We start from the raw sequence: 16762 nt of genomic DNA, 5'->3' as shown, positions 1-16762 counted from the left end.
AATCCGTGTTCCTTCCTGTTAGTACCCCCATACTCCCCTATATAAATTATGCTGGTAAACATGTAGCATAACTGCAGCCTGTACATTGTAAACAAACGAACTTCTCACCAATACAATCCCATCGAGTGCCAAAAAGCTCAAAGCGCTCGCGAAGCTGGATGCGTTTCCGCCATTTTGTTTTTGCTTCGGCTGGTTTTTTACCGCGGACGCTCGACTCGGCGATGTCATTCTGACAGTTCGCGTTGCATTGTGTGGAAGTGCTTTTTGTTATTTCTCCGCTCTTAGTTCGTCACATTTTTGACAGCTCTCGCTGGCTTTTCTTAGCTACATACAGTGTATCAAATTTTCAAACCGAATTTAGGTGGCTTAAAACTGGTGTAATTTGTGTGGAATAGAAGCTGCAAGTGAGGCGATTGCAGTTGCAATAAGTGAAGTGTATTTATAGAACTGATTCCGCCGGAAATCTGGCCGATAGAGGCTTTGAAAAGTCGCCTCCGAAAACTGGACTCGGTAGGGGCAACTCTTTTGCGTTTGTCAAAGGGAGGAAGGAAAACTCAGCAAGCCGAGCTCAAATTTAGTGGGGTTGCTTGGCAAACACCATTTTCGTTTTGATTGAAATCGTTTCTCGGGTGTTCCTCCGGGCCAAAATCCGGAAGCAATTTTGCGCTAGCGTCGAGTGTTGAAAAGCCGTCAAAATTGAGGAAATAGAGGAAATCGTGGAGACCGAGGAGGTCATCCTCTCTCCCGATGAAATGCAACATGAAGAATACGAAATCACCTCGGTGCCCATCGAAACTACAACGGTGCAAAACGTCAAGCGGGCCGACATTCGGGACCTGACTCGGGAGGCTCACTACCAGACCAAATTGCTGCAGCAGGAAAATGAAGGTAAGGACACAACATCCAATCCGTATCGTTTCGAAACTCGCACTGCCTGGTCTCCATTCGTAAACAATAATCTATCAAAATCTATTGCATAATTTGTCAGATATTCCAACTTTCATTACGACTTTTTTGGACGTCCGTCAAACGTCAATTTGTCATCGCTTTATTATCCCTCAAAGTTTAAGAAATTTGTAAGAGTTATCTTTGAAAATGTTACAAACGATTCAACTGGTTTTATTTTAATAACCATAGCGCTATCAAAACCAACAAAATCACCTAAAAATCCCATCGAATTTCTCAACTTCCAGGCTTTGTTCTGCTAGAAAATCATTTCCCCGATTTGACTTTTTCGGATGACATTTCCCCATCCAATATGGCGACGCAGAAAATATTGCGTTTATTATGATGGAATCCGAAATTCAAAATCAAATTGCAGTGCCCAACATAAGTGAAATTTTATGGCTAAACATTACATAGAGTGCTCTCAGTGTCCATTCTGCATTTATTATGGAAAAACGTAATTTCAATTTGAAACGCAGCAGTTTTTTCGCTGGATTCAAGTTTTTCCCCGTCAAAAGAAGCTGTCATTCTGTGTGTTGTTTGTAGTGGTGCACCAGCATAACCATCGTAGCAACGATATACTCATACTTGTTCGTTGTACTGTGGTGCCAGATTTTCAGAATAAAATATGGCAATTCAAAGATATTTTATTTATTGTCTTGTTTTTGGAAAGAGGATGAAAAATGTTCAATATCAGATAACAGTCGACTCTCCACAATTCAATATTCTATAGCTTGGTGGATTTTGAGTCCCTTAAATTTTCATACATCATGCTCTCCATAAATTGATATTTCCAGCCAGTGATGCATTTGAACGCGTTCCAGTTCAATTTGTTGAACGGAGTGATCAAGTAGGCTTGCTCATTGTTCAGTTCAAAAATTTGAACGCTGGTGAGCAGAAAATTGAACGCAGTTTGTTCTGACAGAATTCACGGCATCTTATCGTGCTAGTTGTTTGAAAGGTGCTCAAAGCAAAACAATATGTTTATGTATAACTAAATTGCAATGAGAATAGCTCAGAAAGCAAGAAATATTTGGTGAAAAATATCCAAAAAGTAAAAAAGTAAGTCGTATCATTCAGTGAATGGAATAAACCATTAATGTACAATATAACGTATTGGATACAATACAGCGTATTTTAATTGAATGTCGAAGCAACATCATTCTTGTTTGAATATACAATTTAAAAACAATATAATACATTGTAACAGAACACTGTATTGTTTTTAATTGGTTTCATACCTTACAATTTTGGTCAAATTGTTTTTTTAGCGTGCAGTTAGATTTCAGGAAGAACTCCAGAGGAAAAGTCCTGGAAGGATATCCAGAAGAATCTCAAAAGTTATTCCAGAAAAGCCCAATGAACGTTTTCATAAAAAATCCTGATGGATTTTATGAAGAGTACTCAAGAAACTTCGGGAAGTACTCCAATAGAATTCCTTAAAAAATCTTAGAAATATTTACGTTTCGTTTTCGTTCAGAGAAATTTTCGTAATAATCTTAGGAGTGTTTCCTGAAAAACCGGTTTGTTTCAATTTAGCACTATGGGCTACATTTTTTTTCTTCACAGAGTGTACGACTGCTCGTCACTTGAACTTCGCACCATGTCCTACTTTTGGTGAGATGGTAGACAGATAGATTAAGCTATTCGAAATATTACAAGAAGGGTATTTAGGGATTCCTGAAAAGGTTATTGGCGAGATTCTTTCTAGATTTACAATTAGATCGTAGCCAATTTTTAAAAAAGATCGTTACTAGAATCCTTACGGATATCGAACCAATAATTGACCAATTTCTTAAAAGTTCATTCTGAGAGATCACTGAAAAAGTTATCAGTAGATGACTGGTATTGGGAAATCGCATCGCAGTCAGAGATTGTTTGTCTCTATCATGTGTGCTCTTCCCGCCAGTCACCACATGATCCAGTTAGAACTGCTTTTTCTTATTAGTCAAATTTTACATATGTAGAGAAAATATCGACTGTGAGTCAGAAGCAATGTCAGAATATCTCGCCGAGGAAGAGAAGCACTTTAGAATATAATTGTTTAATCGATAAATAACATATGGAATGAAAATGTTCGTATCTTCTTGTTTTCAAGAAGCAAGCGTTTTAAATCGTTTTGACCGACCACAACTCGGCGCATGAATGTTCGGCGTGCAATTTTTTCGAGGGTCTGAAGCATAATATGTAAACGTAATTAACATTTCTAGGTGTTTTTTGATGATTTCACATTTGGAAATAATGAATACAGTGAAACCTCCATGAGTCGATATTGAAGGGACCATCGACTCATGGAAATATCGAGCCATGGAACAGCAATCCTTTGGAAAGCTGCTTCTAGGGACCATCATAGTAACCATGAAATTTTGTTTTTAGTATGGTTCCATGAGTCGATATCGAGTCATGGAACATCGACTCATGGAGGTATCACTGTACCTACATATAGTTGTGTGTTGCCAAACTGCTATTGATTTTTTTTGTATTCATATCCTTATTATAGTGAACAAAAAGTGACTATGATTTTGACCAAAATAAGTTCATCTGACCGTTGTGCACAACCCAAAAAAAAGGCAAGAAAACATGCCAACTGTCAGTGAGCAGTCTCCTCTCTCTCAGGAGGGGATGGCTGGATAAAAAAATGTGTGGAAAATGTGTTCACTGTATTCTATTCTCCAACTGAAACAAAGTGAACACATTTTTATCGAATATTTTTTATATTTGAACAAAAAAACTGCTTTTGAAGTTTCGATGATGACGATGATTACGATGACGGCATTTTACAGCTCAAAGCTAGTAGAATGTTCATGCAAAAAACGGGTGTTAAAATTAATATTTTCGTTATGGAGTTTATGGAGAACTTTTATAAATTTTTGAAATTTTGTTCACTGCTTGAACATTTGTAAGACCTGTTTGACAACACTGCTAAGTTTTTGACTTTTTCTTCACACTATGCAAGTGTACGTCGAATTTCATTAGTATTGGTTATCCCAAAAGAGTGAGTACCGAGTACGTGATGTTTTTCTCACATTTCCTTTGCGATGACGTTCTATCAATGTTTACGGACCGCCCGAACAGATTCTTCTATGTAGTAGTAACAGCGGTGCCGCCTTCGGTACAAAATGTCAAACTTCGGTTCACGCTCGTTCAGATCTACTCAAAAGTGAGTAGATTTCGACTCACTTCGGAACAAAGTGGAACTGCTCAAAAGTGAGTAAAGCCATGGTTACTCACTTTAGAGTAACACTGTCAAATGTCAAAATTGGAGTAACACTTACTCACTTCGTTTAATCTACAATTTGCGAAAGTGAGTAGATGTCACTCACTCTAGAAATAATGTTTTGGGAAATAAATTTGTTATTTTTATTTATAAATAGAATCAGAAAAATAAATTCGAAAGGCATAACATGTATTTTATTATCTCATACATAAATATATGAATAGTACATTATATTACAAGTAATACAATTGTGATGTTTGGGTCCATTTTTTTTCTCGGTTCTCTGGAATGGATCCCCGGAGGGGGATCAATTTACGATGACGTCACACGGCAACTTCCAGCAGGAAGAAACCTGAAGGTTCGTAGTAAACTGCGGACCGTGTTTACCAAAAATTAACGATTTTGCTGCGCATTTTACCACTCAATGTTCTTCCGGTGAATATTCATTCGCTGGATGTTGATCCGGATGTTTGCCCGAACCAGTAGCTTTTCCGGAAAGACTGAAAAGAACTGAGGATTAGTTCAATAAAAAAAAGTATGACGGTAAAACTTACTGTATATAAACTTTTTTCTTGCGGTTGTTCGATCAAAACCAGGACTTGGTTACCTTCAAAAACTCCGATCTCGCTTCACTTGATATCGGGATTAATAATAACAGTAACAATAAATCATCTATTGCACAACTTGCATGATTCGTTATAGGTAATTCTACAGATTTTAAGCACTGTTTTACTAGTATAATACATATTCTTACAACGATATTTACTCCTAAACTTGGAAGCCGAAATTTTCACAAGTATTTGACAGTTCCAAAGTGAGTCGAATATGTTAGTGTTTACTCAAAAGTGAGTAAGGTCGTTTTCTTTCATGAGTGAGTAACAAGTTACTCACTTTGATAAAATAAAGCTACTCACTTTTGACAGCTATTATGAAAGTTCAAAAGTGAGTCAAAGTTACTCTCTTTTGAGTAGATTTGAACGAGCGTGTTGCGTCTTTTGAGCGAAGCTTTTTTATGTTGGTGGGTGTTGTTGTTTGAGATGATTTTGACAAGCATAGGAAGAGGGAAAGCTTTGTTCGTCTAAAAATGTTGAATGGATTTGTCAATCAGTGGTAATAACAATGGGTTGCTGTACTGTTTTTCACTAAAAACTACATTGTCTTGCAATAATGATTGAGCTCAATTTTTGACAAAATCGTAATCTATAAAATTTGTTGGCTATTACAGGCAACTCTACCCTACTTTTTTGTAAACTGATGGTTTCCAACAATTTGTTCAATGTTTTTCTTAACGATTTCTGCAAACTTCTTTAAATATTTTCTAAAGATTTTAATTGATCACCTATCCTAAAGTATTTACAAAAATACTGTGATCCTTCATTTTAGGTTTCTGGTTAGTTGTTTGTCCATATGATTCTGACAAATATAATATCTATCTATATAAATAAAAATGGAGTGGTGTTTGTATGTCACGAAATGGGTTGAGAACGGTTCAACCGATTTTCAGAATTGGGTCCTAAAATGTTTAATGAATTTTTGTTTTTATTCAATAATACCAAAGAGCATGTTCTTGTAACTACTTTAGCAATTCTTCCAGCTCAAATAACGGCTATAACATATTTAAAATTTAATTTAAAAAATTGTTCCAAATATGAACCTTGACACTTTTGATCATGTTTAACGTTCACTTTGTCAGCAAAAATACCACAGGGCTTTTAGTTTTAACACTGGGGTTGTTCCTATCTGACATTTCGGAAGGGACACGGAAAACAAAATATACCCAAATTTTGAGTTTAAACCAAGGGTTGTGACAAAGTTTCAAAAACAATAAAAAAAATGTTTTATTGACTTTAACCAACGAAAATCATTTATAAATTAAGTAAACATGTGTTTTTGGCCTAAACTTAAGCGTTTGGTATCAAAATTGGGACAGGGTTTTAGGACCCTATTCTTTCACTGTTGAATTTACCAAGGGTTCCGACGTGTTCGTGCGTAGAAAAAGTTTAGGAATGTCTTCGGAATAGTCTTAGAAACGGGAGGAAACTTATGTGTCATTTTGTATCGGTGAATGTATGACATTTTTCAACAGCCTACTTGATAGCAAGACGAAGTTTGCTGGGATCACTAGTTGCTAATAAAAACGAGTATTGTCAAATTCGAATAAGCACGGTACAAGACAAAACAGAATAGCTATTTTACGAGCCGTTTCGGATCAGCTGATCGCTCATTTTATGAATGAACATTTGACAGGAGGCGATTGCGTATCGTATAGGCCTTTTCATGTGACAGGTCAGTCTATGCATTTGTTTACATCGGTGGAGGACCGGTGGTCACACGGGCCTGTCACTTTCATAGAAGAACTGTCAAAGAGCTTCCGGATCAGCTGATTTGAAGCGTCATGTGAATAGACCTATAAAAGTAACAGCAATATCATCAATGTTGTTTTGTTCTCTTCGTCTTTCATGAGTTTCTAACCGCCAAATCGTTTATATTTTTTTAGTAGTAAGATTCGTTTTTATGTAAAGAATATTAATGCAAAATTGTAAGCCCAATGAGTTTTCGAAAACTCATAATGTACAGTAAAAAGCGATCGAAGAAAACATACTAGTTCTCCATTATTTACTTTTAGTGCTTACTTTAATATGCCTATTGATTTATACATAGGACTTCCTATAGAAATTTGGTCACTTTTTTAACCCTCTCTTTCCCCTTGGTAGCACAGGTGATCCACCGATTTTCAACAAACGCTAGCTAAACGGAATTAGTACGATTAGCTAAATAATGATTGATATAAAATTATGCGCGCATTTGTCTAACCAAACATCGAAATAAATGACCTAAGGGTCAAACTATTAAAACAAATCAACGAACTATTGGAAAACAATTGAAAATTTTATAGTGCTTTTGAATAATTTAACTTATTTGAAACAACTTTTGAAGGGGGGTATGTAGCCTTGAGGTTACGCTTTCGCTTCATAAGCGGAAGGTCATGGGTTCGATTCCCAGCCCCTCCACAAAAAAACCCGTCCAGCCACCAGAAGACGCCTCACGAAGGACCGTGCTTTAGGGAGCACATCCATCCTCCGTCAGTATCAGATGGTGACTGAGACAAACTGACCCTCTTCGCAGGCAGCTAGCCTCACTAATAGCAGAGCTCTCTCCTACCTGCTCGGTGTGAGAGCAAAAGAGTAGGAGAGAGTGAAACTAGATGTAAATATAGATAAATTGAAAATAGATCTGTATCGGTAAAGAAGCTACAAGATCAACTGAGTCCGGCACAGTAGTGGCCACGAGCACGGAGTGCCTTAAAAAAAAATACAACTTTTGATTAAATACTTTTTAAAAAAACGCTATTTTGGCAGTTAAATTGTCGAACAAAGCTGTGGGAAAGAAAGGGTGAATGCAAGCCTCTATTTTTAAGAGATGGTCTCTTAAATCTTTTTTTTCTACCAAAATGGCCTCTAAAAGGGGCTGTCCATTAACCACGTGGTCATTTTTTGGAGATCCCGGAAAAAAATGCATTGTGGGATTATCTAATACTCTTATGAAAAAACGTATTTCTTGGTTTGGTTTGCATTTTTTTAATTGTCTTGGTTCCTTTTTTAAGGCTACTAGCCATGTATACACAAGAAACTAGTTTTCAATAGAGTATTAAACCTTTTTTCCTTTTAAATTTTCAGCACAAGAGCTCAACTTCCAGCCGGCATCCAGCGCCGAGGATACCGAGGGCTCTGACCAAGAGCATACCATGGGCGAGCATAACTTCAGCACAGAGCATGAGGATCATATGGACATGGAGGGCATCAGTCCCAATAATCAGTCAGCGATTCGCAAACGTCGTGGAAATCTTCCAAAGCATTCAGTTAAGATCTTGAAACGGTGGCTTTACGAACACAGGTACAATGCGTATCCCAGCGATGCCGAGAAAGTGACACTTTCGCAGGAAGCCAATTTGACGGTTTTACAGGTATAATTCATATCATTCATTCATGCGATAACAAAAGAAGTTATATCAAATGATCTTTTATGCAGGTCTGCAACTGGTTCATCAATGCACGTCGTCGGATTCTTCCAGAAATGATCAGGAGAGAAGGTCACGATCCTTTACATTACACCATTTCTCGACGAGGTAAAAAATTGAACAGCCAGTTAGCGAACATGCAAGTTCCCAATCCGATTACCATGAGTCCTGCGTCAGAAGTCATTGTTGGGGCCACGGAGGAGATTATCGAAGAGGAAGAGGTCATTGAAGAAGGAGTTCCAAATATCATTACTTCCAGCATTGGTCAGCAGTACGTACAGACGCCATCCGGTTTAGTAAAAGTTGAGGAGGACATCGATTTCGAAGATCACATCATATACCGGTTAGTACAGTACTTATATTTTTCCACTAACATTCGCCTTGTCAGAAAAGATCAAATTCTCATCCTGATTTTAACCTTATTCACCTTTGAAGCTACTCCTATAACATTCATTCCTATCGCACCCAAAAACCCATCTTCAACCATGTTCCCAAGAAAAGAAAATATTCAAAACGCAAGAAAATTCAAGCCTTTATCAAACGTCAGAAGAATATCCTCAGGTTACAGATAATAATTCCGCATAAATAGTTTCTGATTCAGGATATTTTTATTGTTAAATTTATTATTTCTTAGATCTGACGAGAGCAATATCGAATACGAATATCCAGAGGAAGAGGAAGAAGAACTTCAAACGGAGCAAACGGAATGGGATGGTATTATTCGATACGCCCACGACAAAGACGAGGAAATACCCGAAGAGTAAGCTTCGAAATCTAGGCAAAACATCCGGCATTCAAAATTATCTTTCTCGTAAATTATTCTTACAGAATCACAGAGGAGGAAGTAATTGCATCGGATAGTCCTGAGTACTATGCGGCAACACAAACCAATGTCACCCATCTGCCACAATTGCCACAAACGCTCAGCACCGCCAACATATCTGGTATGTAGTGATTTTGCACTGAAAGATGAATGTGTTCTTGATTAGTGTTTCCTTTTCTTATGTTTGAATAACAATAGTGCGAGCAACCACGACAACGGCAACGCATATCGTTACCAATCCAGGTACTACTCATTTAATCTTTTTTTCATTTTTCTGAAACGGCATGTTCACTGTTTTGTTCTTGTTCAAGACTATCAAACGATATTCGACTAAACACCATGCATTTCCTCTTCTTGCAGTTCCCGTTGGATTGTCCCGGGTCCATGTGGTGTCCTCTTCGCCTAGTGCCGCCAACGTTAGCAGTCCAATAGTGGGAACGGTGAAATCGATGGGTGGCGGCACAATTGTTACAAGTCAGCAAGCGCTACAAGTCAGTAAAACCACGACGGTGAAGAAACTAATCACAACCCCTGTGGTGGAAACAAACGCCAAAACGATAACTCCTATCACGACATCGACGACGGGAAACGCTGTGGTAACGGCAGTTAACTCGAACAACAACAATAATAACAACAATAACAGTAGCAGCAATAACAACACCACACAAGCCAACTCTCAGCACACAACGACAGCAGTGAAAGTAAAAGGTGAGTCTCAGAAAATCTTACACTTTATCCTAGTGTAGTCACCCCACAGATATGGAAATCCTACAAATATGGATCTCTGATAAAAACTGCCTCTATTCATTAATGCTAAAAAAAAACTAATTAACCAAGGTCTATACGAAATTTTTGTAGAATAAATTTGTTTCTGGGATTGGAATCACTTTCGATGAATTCTAGCATACCTAGGTATATGCAAAACGTCGACGATACTACAAAAGTTCACATCGCACCTTATCTTATGTCGAATTCGTTTTGGAACCTAGGCTGGAGCTTCCACAACCCGTTCTGAATCACCGTTTCAACCCCAATCCGATTCAGGTTCGACCGAACTACGATTTGCTTGACGTTGATTTGTTTATGTGTTGATCACCGTCCCAGTTCCTAAAAACGAAAACGACATTACTTTGTCTTCAATCTCAATTCGACACTGTGCATGTCGTTCTATTCTAATACTATTGAGAAATGATGAAGTACCTAGTCGTTTTTTTTACAATTATCATTCTTTACCATTTTGCATAGTCTCTTACGAAAAAGATACCGCTATTTATACCTTTTGGAGGAAACGGTTTGTCACCATTTACAGGTCGGACTCGATTATCCGGAGTATCATTTTTTTCACTCCGGATAATCAAATCCTCCGGATAATCGAATCACTAAGAAAAAAAAATTGAAATCTTCGATAAATGAACTTAAATATTACCGTAAAATGGGGTGTTAAGGAATGAAAAACAATTTCAACTCTAATTTCGAGCAACTTCTAGTATGTCAATAATTGAATAGAGGACAGCCAGCCTTACCATTCTCTCGTCGTGTATATCAAATGCCAAAAACAATTATGAGGATCCTATGACAGATCTCTGTAATAATCATAAAAATGTGTAATTTTGACGTATATGCAAAATAAGGTGTTAAGGAATTTGAGTTTCGTAAATAAAACCGTATTTTCCTAACGACAAAACATAATCCTTTTGGTCAATAACTTTGATGCTTTCATTCAATTTCATAAGTTATGAACTTGGAACTCCTGGAAACGCAAACCGTTTTATTTTACCTGCTTAAGGCGAAGTAGGTCGTCATTGAAATTTGTACGCTTCGTTGATGATTGTTGCTAATTCATCTCACAATTTCGAATCAAAGAAAATCAGTTGGTTTTGCACTGATTCAGCTGAAAAAGTATCAGCATACTTTATGCATGTTAGCGCGTACAGTGATACTTTTTCTAGTCAGTATAAACTATCAACACTGAGTTTTGTCACTTTGAAATGCAAGCTGAAAAGTAATCATTGTTGCCAACACGAATGACGGGCTACTTAGCCTTAATCCTTTATTGTTATTTATCCTCATTGGGAACTATTAATACATCGTGAAATTGTCTTGAAATGATCTTTATACTTATATGCAACAGGATCATACACTCAGGCAAATGGACTATCGATAAACATAGGAACCCCTTATGAAAATTCGCCACAAGAAATCGGGTTGAAATTCATAAATTTACCTTATGAAACCGAAATTTGAAAACAAAAATAGTTTTCGCGGCAACCTGGAATTTAACCAAAGACCTTGCGATCGATAGGCTAGGTCGTACACCCCGCGCCTATCGACGCCTTGGTGTTGAGCGATGCTAAAACGATACATAAAGCGTTCGTATTGCGATAACCGTTCCATCTTTCATAAGGCAAAACGTATGAATTTCGATAGTCCAGTTCGCTGCGTGTAACCTATACATTTTTGCAGTTTACGAATCCTATAAACTATGCAGAGAAACTTTGTAAATAACCTATTATAGAAGGATAATTTTAACAAGCTTTTAGTTTTAATAGAGGAAATGGCCAATTTGCCCTGTAAATAAAACACTATACTAAAGAACGTATTTGCATGCAACATCCAGTGGCATGGTCGAAAAAATACTGAAGAAAAGTGTTCGAGTATGGAGCGGAAATCTAACGCACACTCTATAACACAATGCGCTTAGTGCCCGGCGAGGCCGCGAAGTTTCTCAAAAAGAACTTAGAAATGACAAAATATTATTATTGTTTACCGCTTCATAGGATTACCACTAAAAGGATCAATAGCTTCAAAACCATTTCCAAATAAAAGAATCATTCCAACTTTCCAAACATCGAACAAGTTAAAAAAAAAATACAGTCAGTATATCGATATCGAATTAGAGAACCATTCAATGTTTGCATTGAAGCCAAACCTCAAATTTTCAAGAGCATAAATCTAGAGAAGTAAACTGCCGTTCAAGCTGAAAACTTAATCGATTGGTCACCACCAGCATGTGCCCAATCGATTAAGTTTTCAGCTCAAACCGCTGTCTGGTTCTCTAGATTCGTGTTCTTGAAAATTTGGGATTTGGCTTTATTTTTCAATATGGGACTGCACCAACTTCATATTTTTCCACAACATTTCCAAACAAAGTGTATAAATTTTCATATGCCTAGTAAAGTGCATATTCAACCATGAATGTTGCGATGAAAAAAAAGTGTTGGTTCGAAAATCAATATGGGACAGTTAAGCTTTTATGGGCAGTGTAATTCTAAAATCTAAAAACAGATAATTCGACAAATTTAGTTTATAAAACACAAAGTAAATGGTTGTAATCTTCCTTTCTAACAAAGCTCTATTTGTTAGATGCTAATTTGTTGCTGAAAATCCATAATTTGTAATCGTGGAACAGGTAGATTTGAGGCTAGGGAATCGCCACTGCTTTAACTTATAAAGTTCAAAGTCGTTTTTTTGTTACTGTGAACAGATTTCATTGCATTAAACATTTAGATTCCTTGAAACAAGAAGCTTATTTAAGAAGGTAGGAGGTCTGTTACTCTCTTATACTCTTGCGACCGTAACAAGAGTAGATACAACAATAGTACAATATGGTAGATCTTACTATGTAACGCACCTCGAAGAGGTGATTTACTCGCGTTACGGGAATCACTGTTGCTTTAAACACGGTCCGATGCACAAAATTGAGTTGATGACAAATTCGACTTTAATCGACCAACACATGTGTGTAATTTAATCATACTCTGAAAAACTGCTCCTTTGTTCCCTGGGCTTGGAATTATATTTTCAAGCGAGCGATGATTTTAGATATTTGAACGCTGTATTCTGTAGTGTTGATTAGAGATTGCATGGACTTCAAAAGAATGGCAAACATTTTTTTACAATCAGATTGTTTTTTGGGTGTTCTGATTTAGTGATCCTATTCAAACTACTGCATGATACGGTTATCATTCATTGAAATCATTTATACTCCAGGAACATACAATTTCAAGCTGGTGAGAACTTAAGGATGGTTTAAAGCACAATCGAGACCTAACAGGGCACCATGTTGCGGATAGGAGCAAAAGGCAGTCAGTAGCATTCACTTAAATAATTTTAGTTGTGTCTTGTGTACCAAAGTTGTTTTTATTGAAATTATATTCTGCGACGGTTAAAGTTTACTTCGCTTCGTTTTAGTGTATTTAATGTTTTAGAGAAAATGATATATAAGCGGTACACTTTAAGAGGACAGCCAAACTAGAGTATTAATCAAGTGCCCAATTGGAACGTAATCAGAAGATGTTATTTGAACAGCTGAATTGAATGTAAAATGCTGAAGCTGGTGAGTGTGTCCCAGTAAGAGAGCTTAATTTTCTTTTTTTTTCAATTTGTAGTTTACCATTGAGTATCTGCATGGCTTTAAATTATTAATCGATTATTATATAATCGTTAAAAAACTATGGATAGTTTGTCACTATAAGTGTCGGCATAAGCCCCTATTTCAGTTTGATTGAGATACGCGTATGTATTCTTTCATTTTATGCAATTTACTAAAAATCATCTTTGAACAGTTCAACAATTAAAATGTCGGCGCACTGATAAATAACTTTTTAAATTTAAGCTACATACACTCCCGTGCATAACTTTGGGTTCACCCCCTAAAAACATACAAAAGTGTTCAGTCCATGTCTCTGGGATTACACGTCCAATTGAAACTCTTTAAGCCGCATTCGAAAAGGAAAAAGTTATTCTTACTTCGTATGCATTTTTCCAATAACATTTTTCAAATTTTGTAGTAAAGTTGAGACATTTTTTAAAAAACACACTGAACAAAACATAGCTAATTTCCTCAGCATTGGATCGACCAAAATTTTAAAACAAGGTGTCATTAGAATCGTAATCTTATATTACCCAAACTTTTTCGCGATGACATCAATGACTGTTTCATTGATTTTGAATAGTTTTCAGATTTTTCTGCAAACATTTCGTGTGCGCCCTAGAAATCGCCTATCGCTATTGTGTAAATGCAGCCCTCAACATGGACTTACTGGATAGGCGCTCTCTAACAACTACAGCTATTGGAACCCATTCAATCATATCTTAAGTTTGTAATTATATTTTCTTCTAAAATGTGACCATTTTTATCCATAACTGTGGGATGACTGTAACTCAAATAAATTTATAAACACTCTCAAAAATGTTGTTATTCATAATTTGCTTTATTAACTCTAATGGTTTGATTGCTTTTCTTTTCTAGGTGTTATCCGCGACGACAAGGATCAGTTCAAATGTCTTTATCTTCTAGTAGAAACCGCAGTGGCCGTCCGCCAGCGAGAAAAAGAGCAGGACGACGTGCACGTTCTCGGGAACTAAAGGCGACAGCACTATCATTTTAGCTCCTTTCCTTCCATACTTTCCCATATCTCGCCTTCATTTCCCTTCGTCTGTTTCATCCAAAGTCGAGAATATCATCATCAAACCCTATTTCCTCCCGAAGTCCCTTCCCCGTTAGTACATAATCGTATAAGCAGAGCAAGATTTGTTATTTTTTCTATATAATACAACGTAGAAAAGCGAAATCCCTGAAAACAGAGAATTTTACTGTAATTTCGTAAGAACAAATTGAGCTAGGTGATAATATGAGGTAAATCTACGTACGCAAAGGAGAATGCAAACAGAAATCTACATACACACAATTCTGCTAGCAAGAATCACACAACACACAAACTTGTATATAAATGGACTATATACACTTACTTTAAAAACATAGGGCGTACACATAATAATGCAGAAAGGATTATTATTACGGTGGATCAGAAAAGAAACTACTATTAATCGTAATTATTACTACTAGTTTATAAGACAGAGTAGCGAAAACAGAGAGACCGAACGCGTGATTTCAGCAGTCCGAGAGAATCGTATATTTTAAATGCCAACCACTTTGCAATTTTACATAGATACCGTATTATTATTTTAATTTGCTCACTTGTACATTTCCGTCTCATTATTTTCTGATTTGCCAACATAATCGATGAATCACATCAAAGAATAAAGTTATTTGCAAAAAATACAACAAATAACAGTTTAGAAACAGCCACAAATCAATTATGCAATAATCAAGCAAAATGATGCAGCCAAAAGTCGATGCGTTCCAATCTCTGTGCTCTGAGGGCTCATTTTTTCGAAAGAGCAGTCACATGTGGACGATTGCAGGAAGTTGACTGTCCTGGAAATCTTCCGCCACTACCTGTGTTAGTGTTTTACGTACGTCGATAATTATTAATTTGTGAACCTGGTAAATTGTTTCTTTAATGGTAATTCAAAGCGCATGTAGTCATTACGAAGAAAGGAATACGTCGTACGGAGAGCGATAGTAGTCATATTAAATCAGGTCTTTTTTTGTTTTTAGTTGTTGAATCATTTGTGAAGGATAATGAATTCGTTTTGTATCTCTTCTTTCTGCATTATTAACTAGCAAAGCTTGGCAACGGATCCACACGATATTTTAGGCCCTTGTATCGGAAGTTAATAAAGTAACAACAAAGTGGTACTCTTACATTGCGTTTCCTTGTGCGGTTTATTTTCCTCTCGTTGAAATGTGCACGAATGCCCCTGTGTCTGATTTTTTATACTTATTTATCAAATTATGTTCAGTCAAACTTGGAACAGGAATAGAAAACAGTGAATTTTGGTATCATTAGTTGAAAATGATAAAACTCTCATAAATAAGTACATTTTATAAATAAATGTAAAAAACTATTCTATAGAAATAATCAAAAATTAAAATGAAACCCCTCACGAAAAATTTAAAAAACTATGTGTTTGGTTAAAAACATTCCCGAAAATTATCCGACATTTTTCCAACCTTTAATATTTTATTGCGAAACTCCAAATCTCTGAGGCCCAGATGGATCAGGTTACCGACTGGTCGCATTATGCATAGATCACACACATTATAAAAAACTCGCCTATGGTACACATCACGAGCATAGTGCTGGTTCAAATCCCGGACGAGTGAGAAAGTTTTTTTTATATTATTTGATTATCACAACATAATATTAAAAGTAGATAGAAATTATCCTTTTGTCAGTTTGTAGCTTACAAACTGTTTCAAATAGGTATCAGATTAATTAACTCATTACGCGTGGTAAAGATGGACAAATTATGGGTGAAATTATGAAAAAATCCACGTGCTCGGCTGGGATTTGAATCCAGGACTCTTGTATGCTAGACGAGCGCTTTACCAACTAAGCTACCGAGCCACTTGGTAACCCAATAACTGAGTTGGTTACAAGTTTAGAATTCAAATCCCTACAGACCACGCGGACCCCTTTCATAACCCATATCCATCCATCTCATTTTACTACACACGCGGAAAGTGCGAGTGCGATTTATTTAGTGTTGAAACTGTTTGCCTATCGTACCTACACTGCCCATAACTGCATATTTGTAACATTCGACAAAAGTAGGCACTGAGTAAATGGAGTACCAAGTATGAATTTCTCGTCAGTATAGGAAGGCCCCAAAATTTCAAAAAATTACCAAGAATTCAACAATGCTCACATATTGGGTGAATAGTCAGAAAAGAATTCTGATAGAAATTTCTTTGTCACAACATTACGAGGCCCATGTATAATCTCAATGTGACTGTTATGCGGTTATATTAAGCAATGTGACAAAACAACTTGGTATTTTTTCCGAATTTTCTAGAACAATCTCACAGATTTTATTAAATTAGTCGAAAGTATTGATGATTTGATGATGT

General features: G+C 36.6%; 1 protein-coding gene and 1 long non-coding RNA gene across 5 annotated transcripts in view; one reads left to right on the top strand and one right to left on the bottom strand.

Annotated features, from left to right (window-relative positions):
* Positions 1–15553, top strand: part of LOC5571407 (ras guanine nucleotide exchange factor P) — a 28586-nt gene extending 13033 nt beyond the window's left edge. For 2 of the 4 annotated variants that reach the window (XM_021842974.1, XM_021842975.1), the window contains exons 2-9: positions 362–888; positions 7840–8126; positions 8192–8523; positions 8815–8940; positions 9009–9124; positions 9202–9246; positions 9364–9711; positions 14255–15553. In XM_021842974.1, coding sequence (XP_021698666.1) covers positions 753–888; positions 7840–8126; positions 8192–8523; positions 8815–8940; positions 9009–9124; positions 9202–9246; positions 9364–9711; positions 14255–14370 — 1506 coding nt within the window. In that variant the 5' untranslated portion in view covers positions 362–752 and the 3' untranslated portion in view covers positions 14371–15553. Of the gene's footprint in view, positions 1–214; positions 889–7839; positions 8127–8191; positions 8524–8814; positions 8941–9008; positions 9125–9201; positions 9247–9363; positions 9712–14254 lie in introns of those variants that run through there. The other 2 variants (XM_001653609.2, XM_001653610.2) reach the window with 2 other exon arrangements.
* Positions 4445–5078, bottom strand: LOC110676168. The gene is made up of 2 exons (XR_002500127.1): positions 4717–5078; positions 4445–4662 (listed from the first exon to the last, which is right to left on the bottom strand). It is a non-coding gene; the product is annotated as an uncharacterized LOC110676168 (long non-coding RNA).
* Positions 15554–16762: the final 1209 nt, after the last annotated feature.

Source organism: Aedes aegypti, chromosome 2, assembly GCF_002204515.2.
Source record: "Aedes aegypti strain LVP_AGWG chromosome 2, AaegL5.0 Primary Assembly, whole genome shotgun sequence".
Taxonomy (NCBI): domain Eukaryota; kingdom Metazoa; phylum Arthropoda; class Insecta; order Diptera; family Culicidae; genus Aedes; species Aedes aegypti.
The sequence above is the reverse complement of the archived record's forward strand: the minus strand, read 5'-3'. Positions and strand labels throughout refer to the sequence as shown.